We start from the raw sequence: 17,632 nt of genomic DNA on the forward strand, positions 1-17,632 counted from the left end.
TGAGGCAGGATCGCTTTGCAGTATGACCTTCCACTCTACTCACATACTTTCTCCACTGATGCTTACTGGGCCGTTTTTACAAACAAAACCAATGGAGTCTTGCATTTTTTGTTTTCGTTAGTTTGGCTTGATGATGTATTTCTCACTCCACATGTTAGATGACTCTGAAGGCTCTAAGAAGCATCCCTTCATTACCCAGCAACCTTTTCAGGATTCTTTGGAACACTATTTAATGGCAGAGAGCGATTTCTATAGTGGAATCCATTATCAGAGACTAGAGTGTAGCATGGAAATAGTAGCATCTCCAAAACTGGGGACTACTCATGGTTTTACTAGTCACTTATGCTTTAAAAGCTCATTTTGATTTTTGTCCTTATGTTGTTTGGGTGTCTTTTTCTTGTTGGAAATACAGGAAATTGTGTCTGTTTACTCAACTGTGCACACTGGCCTAGTGAAATCATGCCTTGTTTTTTTTGTGGCAAAGTGAGGGATTTTTCCAGCTCATTGATATATTTGTGACAAGTTTTCAAGTGTTGCTTGATTTACATGTTAACAAAAGTTTCCTGAAAATATTTTAACTTCACCAAAATAAAATATTCTTTAAAAATAAGCAAACCAGAAATAATTTAGAGCAATGGTCTGCTCCTTTGAGCCACATCAGTACACTACCTGGAGATGACTGACCAGCTAACTTGAGTGATGCATTTTGCTTCTATAATTGAACATAGTTTTCTCTTATAATGAAATGAAACTGTTGTGTCTTTTTTCCCCAAGTTTCCTGGAAGACAAAAGAACAGCAATGCCAAGCCAGACCAGGATTGTTAGCCCATTACTTTAATGCTAATAGTGGACAATGACAGGTGCTTATGGCAGAATATAGGGCTTGACACACAGATGCTGCACTGGTATTACTAGATGTGGGGTATCTCCTCATTTATAGCTGTGCTGACATTTTTTTACCTAATTACTTTTGAACCTGTAACAATATTTACTGCCCCAGCATTTAATGTTATCTAGCATATGTCCTTGTAACAGTGTCACTGTTTCTTCCAATGGTGCGCCTGTTCTTTTGAGTGTATGTGTTCTTTTGAATGTATATATGCCAGTCCAATTCTGTTCACTTTTTTTACCATTCATACTTTAAAATAAGAGTACTCTTTGTTAGTCATTGAGGCTGCAAAGTATTACTTGATTTCATTTTAGATAGTACAGCAGCTCATTCCAAACTGTGGGTTGTTGCCTTTTGTCCTTTCTCCAGTTCTGTCTCATCTGTATGAGGAGGGAAGTTCATATGGTGTTGAAGTGGTACTAATGGTTGAATGCAGCCTCGTTAAGTAACTTCTCACCTTTTCTAATATTTGACCTGATTCTTTTTTGACTGCTAATAGGCTCAGTGCTGACATCAGAAGAGCAAAATTGTAAGGCTGTGTCTGAATAATAATAATAATAATAAACAACTTGGAGCCTGCACTGTACATCTTGAATTCAGAGGCCCACCCTTCTCATATATTTTTACTGCTCTGACACAGGATTTGTAACTCATGACCTGTAAGGGGGCTTAACCCCTCCTTCTCCTGTTCCATTATACAAGGGTGCTAGTCTTTTCTAATGCCTTTTTTTTTCCGATACTCAAAATGATAACTCTGAAAATGCTTATGTTGTTCCTATAAAGAAAAGTGAAGAAAAACTCAAGCTAATTAAATTATTGAAAGATGACAATATCTAGAGAGCTTTTGTTTTATTTCTACCCAAAGGCTAGTGTTTTCTTAGAGATCTGATTTTGAAATATTCTACGGGCAATCTTTTTTTCCTATCAAAATGGAGCAGAACGTAGGGTGTTAATTAGACCTATTATAAAAGAGGCTTGCCCTGGGTTGATTCTGAAACAGAAAATCAAGAGGCAGCAGAGCATGACGTATTTGGAACTGACACTATTGCCTGCAGCGTGGACTGCATTCATAGATCATATTTTGCAAAGATGCAGTAAAAGGGGGCTGAGGAACAGCTCCAGTTTTAAAATATTTAACAAAAGGACATGTGGCCCTATTGGAAAGACAGTGTTTCTCACTTGTGCTTGGCAGTATCAGTGGCCAAACAACCGTGTCTGAAGGTTTTAATTAAAAATACAAAATGAATGTCTCCTTTGTTTCCTTTTTTGAACAGCAGTGTTTGTAGCTACTGAGAGTCTTTAACATGATAATGAGATCCTGAAGTCTTTAATTTAATCATGGCTATGGGTTTTATGTGTGTGCATAACATACTGAGGCATCAAAAACGTGTCCTCGGTAATTACTGAGCATGTTTGAGAAGTGGTGTAGAATTTACAGGACTTTAAGATCTATTTTTAAATTATATGGAGGTAAGATTAAATAAAGAGAAATGCAGGGGCAGGTATGGCTGGTACTACTACAGTCGTGATCTTAATGTTGAATTTAAACTTTTCAATAAGTAGCATGGTAGTGAGAATGTCTTAACTTCTTAAATTGATGAGACCAATGTCCTTTAAACATTATCAGTGTAAAAGAAAAATCGGGAATAGAAAGGAAAAAAAACTTGGAATCAAAAGAGTGGTTTTGCAGGGGAGATTCAGTTACAATGTATTAAATTTTGAACGTTTGAGCATGATGTGACTTAGAACGGTTCTGTAATGTAGTCGTTCTGTGTAACTGTCAGAGGTTTTCTTTCACATTACCTAAAAACAAAGGCAGGATTAGATGACTATTTCTGAACAAATATTTAACAAAATACAATCATCCCTCTTTCCAGGAAGGTATAAAGTCATCTAGATATGAAATGGAAGAAAAATAGATCCAAAACAAAATAAGAAATGAGACATGAAGATGTCTCGTGGGTCACTGGAAACTGTACTCTGTGCAAGAAGGAGACCTCTTGGAATGGAAGATGAGAGTGTAATTATAAAGTCAGAATTTAACCTCATCTTTCATTATAGAGGTCAATTTCATTGTTCCAAATTTTAATCTAATATTTTCCCTCTTCTGATCTGTTAAATGTAAGCCACACTTGTAGCCATTTGCAATAATTTTTTTTTTGTTTGAATTTACATCTTCTGGTTTTAGATAGGGATTCTTTCTAGAATGCCTTTTTCTTTTCAATTACTTCCTTTTAATTGTCTGTTCTTAACCATCTCTCTCATGTTTGCAGTGGCAGATCTCTTTGAGAGAACCAAAAAAGGGCTGTAATTTGGAAAGAGTTTCCAGTGGCGCCTTTTGCTGTAGTTGCCAGCGTGTATTGATCAGAAGTAAAAAGAAGTTGCACATAAGTAGTCACGCTTTTGTGGGCCTCTACATGGAAATTCCAGAAGTCCTTAAATGACGCGACTCTAGTAAATGAGAACGTGTCGTGTACAGGAGATAGATTTAAAACATAGATATACAGCTTTTCTCCTAGAACAGATGCAAGGAGGGTGTGTGTCTGACAATCAGATATATTCAAAATTGGTAAAGGTGTTTTTTAAAGGTCTTTTTAATCCCTTAAGTGTCTGATTTATTTTACATCAGATTTGTAGGCTCCTTTTGAGGTACAAGTTCCTAGTTTGGTCACAGTAAGAATTACAGTAGGAAGGCCTTGACGTTAGCTACAAGTAAAGCAGAACTTTTCATCATTTCTTACAAATTATTCTTCTCTATTTGTTTCTTTAATCTGCTGTAAAGTGTGAACATTTTTTTATGTAATTGATCTGCTATATTAATAGTCTCCTTTAGTTTAAAGTAAATGTCCATATCTTTTATTATACGTTTTAAATATCCTTTGTAACGGATATAAGTTTTATAATCTTATTCATAGCCAGTTAAGTTGTACTGAGGATGTTAAATGAAATGAAAGAAAAAAATTATTGCTGTTGGGTACTATCTATTTAATGGGCCATTAGGCCTGGCTATTCTGTGTTTGAATATTGTGTAAGATTGAAAGAAAGCAAAGGAGTATTAGACTCGGTTGGGTTATTATCTTGTTACAGGGATGGATAGATAGACAGACATATATACAGTTTAAGATAATACCTTGAAACTATCTGCCCTCATATGTTTATTATATTAAGGTTGGAATTGCATATGGAGAGTCTTAGGTCTTTGTAAGAAGTAGATCTACAAGAAATGTGTGGAAAACAATTTAAATGAGATTTCAAAATACACGCCATCTCTGAATGTTAATATATTGTTTCCCAGGAATAAATAAGCTGTGTCTGGATATTTTCAAGAATGTGATTAGTGCCTTAACATCTATCTCATGACCTTTAGGCATTTGTGAAAGATAGTAATTTTCAAAAGACAGGATGCTCAGCAGTTTGTGAAACTCAGGACTTCTTAAAACAACTCCTCTTCCCTCCACAAGCCCTCTAAATCAGACTGCTTGTTATTAGCATATAGATGAGATCCAGTTTTATGAAATATGTATTTTTTACCTATTTTGCCTTCAGTTTCTTTCTAAATGGCAAATACTATGGCAAGAGGCTAACTGAATTGTAGTAATTCCACTAAAATTTGGACCTTTGTTACCCAAAGGAATGGAAAGGAGGAATAAGACCTTTATTATTCCCCTAAACCATGAGATGTTTTCCAGATGTTTGCTGTCCCTACCTACCTTACTTGACCATGCTGAGGTTTCTGCTTTTCATATATACAACAGAACAAATTTAGACATGAGAGACTTTTTTTATGTGATTTATGAGCATGTATACATATATACTTGTATACATGCTGGCTATTGTCCAGAAAGGCTACAGTGAACTTCCTTACTTATTACCAAGGGCGATAAGACATTGGCCTCTTTTTCTGGACATGTTCGCTCATCCTTCTAGAACTCGCAATCCCTGCAATTAATAAAACATAGGTATTAGTATCCTTTAAATCAGCTATCTGTGGTAGCACTGAGGTTTCAACCTTTAAGAGTGCTTCTGTCATCACCTTGCTCCCCACCCTGTGGTGGTGTTGCCATGCTGCTTGCTGTCACCCCTTGTCCCTGCACCCTCACACTAGGCTGTCACAGCTGCCTCCTGAATGGTGGCAAGGGGTCGTTTTTGCAGGGCTCCTGCAGCTTATGCTCCTGGTTCAGCAGCAAGTTTTAGCCTATGCTCTGCTTCATGCTCTGTTGTTTTGACTGTTTATCTACTGGTATAGCTAAATGTTGAGACCTTGATGTATATTTACTGAATGCATGAATGTATCAATCTGTCATTTTCACAAAGCCAATAATTTTCATCTCCTGTTTTCATTTTCTTAAGAATGCTATGTACTTGCTGGTTGATGTGTTTATGTGCATGCCCATGTGACTCAAGTGTTGTTAGTGTTGCTTTACACAACTGAAATACCCATCTAAAAAATTAAATGTAAGATGTACTAATGCTATTCAAATTACAGCTCTGCTAATAAGCAAAAGCATTTGTTTCTGTTCTGTGGTATGTTGAATTTTCTTTACTATTCAAGAAGCTACCTCACTTAATTTGAGTAAAGTGATACTCTACACCTGCAATGCCTAATTCAGTCAGGTAGAAAAAGGTTGGGTATGTTCCCAAAGAATAGCAACCATACTTTGAACAAAATCAGTGGATTACTTTTAACAATTGTTCTATAAACATCACTTGTTTATATTTGCTAAAAATCCAGATTGCTGGTGTCTTAGTTGGTAAGATACCAGTATATGAGGACAATAGCTACATGTTTGTAAAAATAAAGCTGTATCATTTTTATTTCTGAAAAACTCTCCCCAAATATATATATAATGATATTTAAAGGGAAGACATATGTCATAAATCAATGATAACTAAATATACTGCACATACTAAAAGCAGTAAAGATGATGGTGGAGTCTGAGTTGTACAGCCTGAACGTTAACTGCTGCTGGACTTGCTAAGCCTGTCAGTCTGGACAGGTTCTGTTAAGGACATCTGGAGATGTGGCTGGCAATACCTGGAGGAGGTGGACTGGTTAGCAAACACCAGATTTGGGCCAGGAAGGTATTTTACAAAGGAGTGTCTGTAGTTGTAGTGGCTTAAACACAGTGTCTTAAAAATTGAGCGTTATCCAGTTTATATGCAAATGCAGATATTAAAAAAATGCTGAAATCTTCTTAACCTATGTCAGCAGTCAGAACTGTATCTGCAGAAAACATGTACTGTAGTCAGTTTGGCATTCACTTTCAGTTGAAAGCAAAATAGACACAAGGAGTGGATGAACTGCCAAATAAAGGTAATAAACAGTAATTTGCCAATTTTAAGTTCTTTACAACAAGTTTTTCTGGTACTTATCCAGGATATCCAGTCTTGATAAAAAATTTTCGGGTTTAGTTTGAGGCTGGGGGGAATTCTGGCATTTTGAACAAATACACTTGAATGAGTTATAATCCTTAGCAAGTAAAATAAAGACGTTGGGCAAAAATAGTGTAAGACACACAATGGTATCAATAGAGCTTAGAAGAGCCTAGCATTAAGGCAAAAGAAATTAGTAGTTGTTCCCTGAAAGATTGTTTAAATTAAAACCAAGTGAATGCATTTCATTTGTTTCACCTGGGAACAATTGCAAAGCAGTGCAAGTGAGTTGAACCTGCTAAAATCAGAATTTCTCTCCTATCTTCTGGAAAACATTCCCATTTTAAAACTTATAGCAGTTCAATTTCCCTCCTGGCAGTAATTTTGAACTTAACTGTCCATTTTGCAAAGGAGAAGGCGAGCATGCATTGAAAGATTTGAAATTATGTATTCTGGCCTCATGAAAGTTTCATGGTTAAAATAAATAACTAAAAGCTTTCCAGAAGTGAAATGCAGTGATTATCTAAGAGGTCACATCTCTCCTTCTCTCACTGTCTAGGTAATAAATATCTATTGATTAAATTGAGGAGCTGCCTTGATCTCTATCACTAAAGGTGGGAGGTGGTTTCTGTCCAGGGCTTCTTTTCGCCCTCTTTTTTGCCCTGCACTGCCCTTTTTCTTTTTTCTACACCCCCTTCTCCCTCCCCCCACTCTCCCCACCCCCCTTAAATTCACACATCATCAGATCTGTTCATGTTTGGGTTTAAGGCCATTTCAAGGCCATTTCACACATTGTGGAGATTCTTCTGTGGCAATGATAGACAATTGAAACTGCTTTTCTTAATGCCAATCAAGTTCAATCGAGTTTGCTTTAAATATATGTAGTACTTTGAGAGAGGCTATTTTAAAACCAATATACTAGGCCTGACAGATTAATGCTTTATTTTCAATAAAATTTATTTCTGTTCAACACAACAGAAATTCACCCAGTTAAGAGTTTATGCCACTGTTATGGTTTCAAAATACAAATAGCAAGCTGTTGATCAAAGAAATCTTAGTAGAGATAAATCCAGCTTTAAACCTGGATAAACCAGCTTGTTGAATTGTGCTTGGCTATTTATACTATCCCTTCGTACTGTATTTAGAGCTGAGGTTTTGGTGACATGAGATGAAAGTTTGTGATCTGCTTTAGCTTGGAGGGTGAAGTGTGCTAAATGAAACATTAAAGAGTTCTTCAATGCTTTGTTCTTTCCTAATGCGAGTTGTCAGGAGCTCTTTGTTTGTTGGAGGGTTTTTTGCTGGAAAAGCATGAATTTATTTTATCATAAACTCAGTCATTTGTAAATACTTTGAACTAGAGCAATTTTTTTTTCTGCAGTTAGGTTAAAAATAGCATGTCCTAGGGACAGAGGAAGCAGCTGTGTTAGAAATCCTGAAAACATAGCAATACACAGATATTTTATTAATGATACAAAGTCACTTGAAATGACATCCACTACATACTTGCCCAAGAGAGTGGAAAAGAAAACAATGGGGTGCTAGAGAAGCCATTATTATTGTGTGTGTCTCCCTGTCTTCTTCCCTAGTCTGAGAAGCTAATAACTGTATTCTACCCACAGTTGCTTCTGTAATACTTACACATTGCTCTGGGCAGCACTAAGACAGTGAGGTTTGCCTACCTAATACGTATATTAATCATCTTTACTGTTTTGTAGTTCATATGTATGCAGATAAAATTTGTGTCTTTTTCAGAGCCTTTGAATGCTCTGAAGAATGCATAATGCTTTTTTAAAATTACACTTCCTCCATGAAAAGAAGCAAAACTAGACTTCTCTAGTAGATAACTTCATTTCTTTCATGACCATAAATACTCCTACAGGCAAATTTTCCCAAAGGAGAAGATAACTATAAAGTGGATGATCCAAAAGTCTGTCTTCATTAGTGTTATGCTGTTAGAATCATCAAATGCTATCCTGTTACACCATAGATTACAGTTTTTCCTCCATAGATACTTGTTTGCCATTACTACTGCTATACAACTTGAGCCTGGATTGTATGTTAAGCCACTAGAAATGAATATAGCATGTTCTAATCCCGTTCCGCTCTTTTGTCCGCTTGTTTCTTTTGCTAACCTTAGTTTTCAAGGTATCTTACCAATTCTTTTTCTGGATAAGTCCATCAAAGCACAAATGATAAATAGCTATTTTAAAATACAGCATTTTATCATTAGATGTCGTTGAATATTTTAATAATTATGAAAATCTAGCTTTTCTATTTTAAATAAAAAGTGGAAAGTTCTTCAATTATTTTACTAATTTTTGTAAACTGTTTTTATCTCAGTTCTGGATATGGCCCGACACGTTCCCCTTTACCGAGCTCTGCTGGAACTACTCCGTGCTATTGCATCCTGTACATCGATGGTACCATTGCTGCTTCCTCTGTCAGGAGAAAGCAGTGAAGAGGAGGAAGAGCAGTTGGAGTCTCAAGCTTCCGTTGGAACTTTGTTGGCTAAAATGAAGACCTGTGTCGATACCTATACCAACCGACTGAGGTAACATCCCTGATCTTTTTTGTATTTAGTACTTAGATATTACAAATATAGAAGTGAAACAAGATTCAGTCCTTTATCTAAATGAATGCTGCAGTCCAGAGTGCGAACATACCATCTGTTTAATCCAGATTTCTGTTTGTACGTATATATTCTGGTTTACTGTATTATTTACAAGGACTTATTTTTGTATGACACACAGAAGCTGGTAGGTTTGCATACTCTTGTCACTTCATTGGTAACTGCTCACTGATCAGAAAGAAGATTGCTGCTCAAGAATCTAGGAACAAAAAATCTTTCTTAAATTTCTTTCCCTCTTCAATGAGGTCCATCTTTATTTGGCAGAATGGTGTATTTCTGCTTTTTAGTCTGCAGGCAGGAATGGTCCTCAGGAGCTGTTCAAGAAGCCCATTCTGTAAAGAATGAGACTGGGGAGGGCCAAACCAAATGGTAGCTTTTCCAAGAAATGTCCCAACTATCTTCTGTATGCTTTTGTGCTGCTTTACCCATTGAGTAAGGATTGGGTTCCTCAATGGATTTCCCACTGGAGGATAACTTGCTAGGAGAGAAGCTTTTGAATTCTGTCAGGAAGAGTAAGGTTCAGGAGGCAAAAGAGTTGGGAGTTATTATTTGTGATGACAACTCTATATAGAGATGGCTGAAAATTTTTCTCTAGTGTTATCTGTGATGCTACATATGGAAGGCATGTTTCTGTATGTTGGTCATTTTCTGACATTAGCACAGTCATCAAAGGTGAGCTGGTATGCTGAAGATGACATGAAATTATAAACTAATGCCCTGGAGCCAGCCATGCCAGACTTCAGGGTTCTTCCAACCTCCTCTGAGAAACTCTGTGATTGATAGTTCTTGTCAAACACTTGCAGTCCAGCAGAGCAATCAGTAAACCAATGGAAAAGTGTCTGATTATCCCATCTGAGTTGAGATGCTGTCAGGCTGCCTAAGCATGACAATTTAATGCTGTATGAGCTTGCTCTGTACATCTTCCAGAGTTTAGCTGAGTTTTCAAGGAAATACATACAGAAAACCAGCAGATGACAGTTTCTTTCAGTAACCACACACCAGCCTCTAGGTAACTCCTTTTGTTAAATGGTTTTAAAGGTGATAAGAAACACATATTCTCTTCCAGGACCAGGCTAGTTGTTATGCGGTTTTCTCCCTTGATGATTTTGGTGTAGTCCACACTTACATGACAGTTTTGCTTCATCAAACCTATTATTGTTCTATTATCCTCCCATCTGGTTGGGGCATAGATATCGGAAAAGATCAAAATGTGGACTAGCAGTCTTTCTCCTGTTCTACTCAGTAACATCAGTATCCATACTGCTAAATCAATTTTTCCTCTAAATATTCTCTCTTGACAAAGAAAAACTGCACGATCTGGATAAATACAATGCAGCTTTGTATTATTTTAACAGACAAAACTACTTCTACCTACCTTATGTTTCTTTTGCCGTTTCTGACTGTTCCAAAGGTCAAATCATCGTCTTGGAGCACTTCTGAGTGATTCACATGCTGTTACTTTATAGTTGCTTTCATCATGAATTCTCAAACCACAGAACTATGTCTTCCCTTCTTCAGAAATGCTACTATCACTGAGATCTCGCTGTCACCTTGTGTGAAGTGTTGCTCCTTTGTTATGGCTCACAGGGCAGGACACAAGTCAGAGCAGACCTGGTTTTTAGTCATTTGACTGACTAAGTTGGTGCTGCGTGTGGCTGCTGTTTGAAGGGACAGTTACCATACTAGCACACCCCCAAGGAGCCCGATGGTGCCTCCCCATACCTCCTGTCCCTGGGAGGTGCTGTGGCTGGTGCAGATTTCACAACTGATTTTCCATCTCTGATTTTGTATGCCTTAAACCATTCTAGTTGCCAAAACCAAGGATTTGGGGTTTTTTAATGTCTGAATCTGGGACTTTTTCTGCCTTGACTGAGAGAGTTGGAAAAGCAAATTCTGAAGTACACATTTACATTTCTGTTTTTTAATAATTTTCCACTTCCAGTGATTGATTGGTTTCTTGATTCAGTTTACTTGCTTCAGATTTAGAGGTGGTTTGTTAGGAAATAATACCCATCCTTCCCTGAAAACGGTAGTGCTGTTCCTAAGCGTATGCTGAAACATCATGAAAAGAAGTTAAATACGATGTCAGGAAGAGGTATATGTAGAATGTTCCTTCCTCTCACTATAAACTAAGAATATTTACCAACCAATACCCAAGATATTTTCTGAGCAAGAATCCTGTTATTTGGAACTTTTTCTAATAACTCCTGATGGAATCAACTTTACCTGTGAATTTCTCTAACCCTTCTTGACTGAGGTTGCTGGTCTTGTATATCAAGCATGTAATGTACCAGTGATTAGGGTTTCTTTGCTGAGTTACTGCAAAAGAAACAGAATTGGGAAGAACAAATTGCAGTTCTTTATTCTGGATACCCATCTAAGAATGTCAGCTTGTGCTTGCTGGCAGTGTCACATAGATGGTAGTAGTATGTCATCTTCTTAAAACACAATATAGATTTGGCTTTTGACTAATCCATTTCCAATACAGATGTATGCATCAAATTTTCCACCACAGTCACTTGTTTTGCTAATCCAGTCATTTGTTATCCTCAGACTTAATGGTCCTGGAAACCTCTGTATTCTCAGGTCCCAGGCTGAAGTCTGAAAAGTTTTTTTCTGAGAAAGGCACATGAGTACTCCTCATAAGCTCTTTTTGATTTGGTAAAGTAAAAGTGCAAGTTTAGGATGTGAAAACAAAGAAGACATCTAGAAGCACAATCAGTACTATTTCAATAATTGATTAATTTGGTAAAAACTCCATGGTTGGTTCAGTTACATTATCTGTACTATTTTCTTGTGTTACTTTGACATATCGGCAGAAGAAGAAATCTTATCTTTCACTGATTGGTTTAAGCGTAATACTGTTTGACTTTTAAAGCAGTATCTAGACAAGGGTGAAAAGCCCAACAATCTGAACAGCCTGGAAGCATTGGAGTAGAAGGTTTTGATCCTCAGCATTTTAGTTGAAGACATGCCGGCAATATAAACTAGTGTTGGCATTGATTTCTTAAATGGGACAATCTGCTGCCCCTTTTAGGTCAAATGTGAGAACAATTACTTAATTATGGCACTTAATTATGGGATCTACCTGCAAAGACAAAACTTGTGTACCTGCATGTCTACCAAATGTCATCTCCATGTTGGAGTGAGGGTGTCCACTTGTATCCAGAATTTTAGGGAAACAGTTTTGATTTTGGACTCCAGTTAGCATTTGACTTAATTTACTTTCAAAGACCATAATATTCTGTTAGAAAATTGGGAAATTTCTGGGTAATGGAGAAGACATTTAGATATGAGATGCCTTCTCACAGCTGTTTGTTGGACCACTAGGAAGTCAAAAGCCGTCACTAATTTGGGAGTGGTCAGAATTGTGTAATGAGTTGCCAGTAGGCCTAAGTTTGAGGCACATGTTTGCTCTGACAGCAGAGCTCACTGCTGCGGAGAGCTGCTGCTGTATAGCACAGCAGGTTCAGCTGAGCCACCATCTGCTAGGTGATCTTCATACCAAATTGTTACATTTGGCAAAATAAGCTGATGACTTATTTGTGTAAAGTGGAGGATAGCAAGCCTAGGTCTAAAATTCATAACCATGCTTTCCCTTCCCACATCACCCTGGCCACCCCCATGATAACTGTTTGAGGGAGAGCTGAATTTTCTCATCTTCACACTTCTGTTGCTTGTCACACTGCAGCTAAACCCTGCACGGTTCCAAGGTTATCTGAATGTATGGGACCCTGCCTACAGAGTTGTTTTTATGACCTGAATGGTTTTGTATTACATGGGGAAGCTAGAATACAACCAGGTAGGCCTGAGGCATTTCCCCTGCTATGGCTTTTCATTGTCTTTGTGGTTATTTTGCAGAACTGCTGCAAAATGGTGAAATGGTGCATTTTGCAAACAAAAGTTGTTCTTTATAATTGGATCTCAAGAACTGAGGCCTAGTTGGTTTGAATATATTTTTCTTTAAGACAAAACAACTGTCAGTTTGTTTTGCTGCATTCTCAAGCTTATGTTCGGAGCTGATGGTTGCAGGGAACAGTTTTGCAGCCTTTGCTGGCTTGAAATGCTTCAGCTTAATATCTATAAATACAGTGCTCAAAGCACTGAGGAGGAGAATGCAGAGCCATCTTGAGGCGATTGCTAGCTTTCACCAGTGTTTTTTTGTAAAGGCATGGTCCCTTGCTTGCTTCGCCAAATATAGGTGACTGATTTAAGAATCTCTGTATTCCTTGGAAGGAATGAGTTTCTATTTGGTACCTTTCGTATTGCCTACAGAGGGTGAGGGACCATGAGGACTGAGTGATACCACAGTTTCAAACCTGTGGCAGTTTTATCCCAAGGCAGCAAGTGTCAATGTAAAACTGGGCAGAATTCTGCTGTAAGCATTGTCCCTGGAGTACACATGAGCTGAGTGATTCCTTGGCCTTATTTTGTGAATGCTTTGATAAAGGTATCATTCTGTATTATCACGTTGAAGTATCAGGCATGGGTGACTAAGTATTAGTATTGGCTTTAAAAATTAAAGTTGCCTTGGGAGCGTATCATTCATTTTTCATTTAGCACAGTGTGAAGAGAGGGCTGTCATCTTCTAGCACAAGCTAAATTAATGGCTTAAATTATTAGCATGTACACTGCTGTCTCTTCTAGCGAATATATTGGTGACTGTCATCTCTTCAAATATGAGTTGACACAGTTTTGTCTGCTTTTCCTTCAATTACTGAAAAACTGTATGTGGAAGTTTTTAAGTCCAAATGAAATATTTGACTCCTCCTCCACTCTGAAAACTGTAATGTTTATCCAAAGATTAGGCCTGTATTAAATAACTGCATTAAATTTTGCTTCACAGGCAGAATCTTGGCAGAGAGAGATGTACACTATAATGCAGACTTTTAAATATTTTCTAAAAATAGAGAAAATGTACAGCTAATTGTTTCTATGGTTATGTATCTGACCATAGTTGTTTATTTCCGAGTCTTTATTGGTTCTCATGAGTCTTTGGAATAGTGTTATAGACTTATAATTAGAGCTCAGGTGTTCGATACCATTGTTACTGTATCTGCATACATGAATTTATATGCAGGCTGCTAAAGTGCAGGGAGCGAACTGAAGGATCTTACTGGCTTTATAACTTGAGTTTTGGTATTTTGTCTCTTCATTCATATGTTTTTGGGAGGGCCTCGTAATTCCCAACAAGTCCCTCTCTCTAGCTGGGATTCTGCCTGTGTCTCCAAACCCCTGTGTGTGTCTCAGCTTGGAGACAGCTCACTGATACTCTGGATCCAGGCAGCAGTGCAGCAGCAGTATAAAAGTGGAGATGACACCAAGAAGGGAGGCTGATGTTTTCTCAACTAGTAAGTCCTTTTGCCCACGTTGCACATGTGCACAAAGGGTAGAATGGTCACCAGGTTTCTTTCCTATGTGCATACAAGGTAGTACCGTGTGTTTCAGATTACACTAAAAAATAAGTTTATGGATCAGAAAAATATCATCTTCAGTAATGCTGTAATTTTGTCCTGGGAGTAACATTTGTGCTGCCCTTGCAATCCTGCTGCACACCTCCAAGATCAAATCTGTCAAAGCCTGTTCAAGAAGTGGTTATTACTTCAGATCCAGAGAGTGAGCTGTAAGGCCACAGCAGGCTCACAGAGACCAGAAGGAACTTTTGCCTTTGTTTACTTCACGTGTTCCAAGATTCACCAGTGCATCAGTTTTACATAAAACCCAAAACTTTTTCACAGAGCTTTGAGTTATGTTTGTGTCTAACCCCTTTTAGAACTGTATTGTTTCAGAAACTATACAGACTTTTAGATTTTTCAGACCAAGCTGTATTGTTACATTAATAAATTTAAATTTATTTAAATTTAATTTATTTAATAATCATACCATATTTTAAGGATATTATTTTAGAAAGGGCAGCTATGTTCTTATAATGGAAAAGAAACAAAAAGTCAAGCATAATAGCTCATGTCTGCAATCAAATTCAGTTCTGTCTCAGATGGCAAGTGACAACAGAACTATGTGAATTCCAAAAGTTATATTTGGTGTGAAAGTATATACATTGGAAACCTTGGACAGATTTCCCCATCTGGAGTCTAGGGAATTACTTGATTTACAATATGTTGATTGTAAATAAACTGAGAAACTGTAAAATACTGGATTAATCACAGTACGTTGGTATTCTTACAGGAAAAGATTTCAATCAAATAAGAGTAGGAAGAAAAAATGGAGAAAATCATTAATAGCAGTCTTTCACATTAGGGCAATATCAGTCAGGTTTTTCTGCAAAAGAAGGAGTTGGGAAATTATGTTTCCCCCAGCCTTTAGAATATACAAGCATGACTTGTGTAAGGAAACTAAACATTGATAAGGCAGTGCATCTGACCTTGAGGTTTTGTGATGCCAGCTAGCTTATGCTCCCTAAGAAACTGATAGAAAACCCTGATTAGGCAGAATCAAAGCCAAATATGAGACCTGAGGGGATGAATTGTGTCTGAGGTAGAAACATTCCTGCACTTTTTTCCCAAACTGCTTTTACAAAGTTATGGCCTGACTTAGAAGTTAAGCAGCTTGCTAACGTAGACCATCACCCAAGCTCCAGACAACTACAGGTAACAGTGAAGCTGTGCTGCTAGTGCTTTATTCAAAAAGTATCTTCTGAGGAGAGGCACGTCTTGTCTATTTTGCTCATGATAAGAGTGAACACAATCATCATATCAATGGTAAAGGAGACATTAATAAAATACATTCCCTTTCAAATTTGAAAGTCCTGAAGCATTAACTGTTCTGGACAGCAGGGAGAAGGAGAGGAAATTATTTTGCTACTCAGAACTTGCATTTGAGTAGATGTCTCCTTTTTGTGCTACTTCAACTACATATATATTCCTCATCTGTTGAGCTAGTTGACTTAGTTATTCAGTGTATCTGTAGGAGGTTATAAGCATGTGACTAAGCATTATATCTAATGAGTCCAATACTTTTTTTAAATCTGTGACCAAGTAGAAAGAATTAAAAAACAGTAGTCTAAATTGTAAAGCCATGTGGAAGATCAGAGACATACAAGGTAACTGTCTTGAAAATAAATTTCTATTAATTTCACTTTCAGAACCTTCACCAATCACATTTTTATTGCTTTTCAAGCATCTTTCACTTGGATAAACCAGTTTAGACAAAATTTCTCCAAGGGTTTTGTAGGAAATAGCTTAAGGATTCTAAATCAACAGCAAGCCATTCTAAATCTGTACACCTTTCTTGGGGCTGATGGCTGTTAGCAAGTCTGTGATGCTACAACAGGTTATCACCAAGGTATAGTGGCCTTACATATACATTTCTAAACCTGCTTAATAGATTATTTTTAAAACATTGGCCTATGTTTCCACAAGGAAGAAGGCAACGAAGGGGAGTATGTTGGAGAGTATGAATGAGAGAGGCAGCTGCTGCTGCTTTAAAACTGTTCTCCAAATGCTGAATGACACTTTTGGCTCTGCTCCTCTCCTCCTAACTTTGAGCACCTAAAAGTTCAATGTTGCTTAAAGTCAACAACAGGCTAACATCTTCCCAGATTAAATCTAGAACAGGGAAAGTACGCCACACTACAGTCATTAATTTTGTTATTAATGCACTCTAGGGATATTCTCTTTTGATGAAGTACAGTACAAAGACTTGAGTATGACTGTAATCACCTCTGCTGAATAGTTTAGAGACTCATTCTTTATGCATGATTTCAGTCTAGATTAAAATACAGGAACAGTATAGTATGTGGTAGTTGATAAAATATGTTTTGGACATCAAAGCATTAAATTGCTAGTTTTTCTTATGTAGATAGCTTTCTGGTTTGCTTCTAGGTACAGCAGTGGGAAAGAGAAAACCAGTGCTTCTTGGCTGTTGAACTTGTCTGGATTTTAAAACAAGTGCCACTAAACCAAAAAATTTACAGAAATGGCAGTAAAATAATTTGGGAGCTGTTAGTGTTAAAATCTCATAAGTCTTGTGGGATAACTGCAAATTTGTGCTCACTCTTAAGACACAGAAGCCTTTAACTATGCACATTTAGATTACAGTGTTATCAAATATCATGTCTTCATTTCAGTGGTTGAATATATAAGCTAGTAAAGACTGTGTTGTCACAAATAATATATTTAAATGTATCATGAATTACTAGGCAACTAGTGTCCATCAAACCGTGATGGTATATACTGTCTTTTCAAATTATTTAATTTTTAAAATTTGAGGTGTTTAAATTGATTTTCTACTTTGCAATACATTGATCATAAATATCCAATATGACACAGGCACGTTCGATGCTTGTAAGACTCTCAAACTTATGTTAAACTGTTTATTGAAATAAAAGATCTTCATTTCTATAGCCCAGAAGAGAACTGCAGAGACAGACAGACTTCACTTTTAACTTGCTTTCTTGTAATGCCTAGGTTGTAGTTCATAGCCCTGCTGTGAATTTTTACTAGAGATTTACTAGTGTTTTACTATTAGTGTATTTTAAATAATTGCTAATGTATTTTGTATCAGGAAAGAGTGTTTTATAGGGAGCTGCTGCAGACAGTTCAGTGCAGGGCCACCAAGATGATGGAGTGGAGCATCTCACGAGGAAAGGCTGAGCAAGCTGGGGCTTTTTAGCTTGGAGGAGACTGAGGGGTGACCTCGTTAATGTTTACAAATATGTAAAGGGTGGGTGTCAGGAGGATGGAGCCAGGCTGCTCTCAATGATGTCCAATGATAGACAATGG

The 17,632-nt window shown here is 37.2% G+C and overlaps 1 protein-coding gene across 5 annotated transcripts in view; it reads left to right on the forward strand.

The window, feature by feature from the left end:
* Window positions 1–17,632, forward strand: part of BIRC6 (baculoviral IAP repeat containing 6) — a 178,083-nt gene that overhangs the window by 144,683 nt on the left and 15,768 nt on the right. For all 5 annotated transcript variants that reach the window (XM_061991164.1, XM_061991166.1, XM_061991168.1 and 2 more), the window contains one exon: window positions 8,603–8,813. In XM_061991164.1, coding sequence (XP_061847148.1) covers window positions 8,603–8,813 — 211 coding nt within the window. The remainder of the gene's footprint in view (window positions 1–8,602; window positions 8,814–17,632) is intronic.

This window comes from Colius striatus, chromosome 2 (genome assembly GCF_028858725.1).
Source record: "Colius striatus isolate bColStr4 chromosome 2, bColStr4.1.hap1, whole genome shotgun sequence".
NCBI classification, from domain to species: Eukaryota; Metazoa; Chordata; class Aves; order Coliiformes; family Coliidae; genus Colius; species Colius striatus.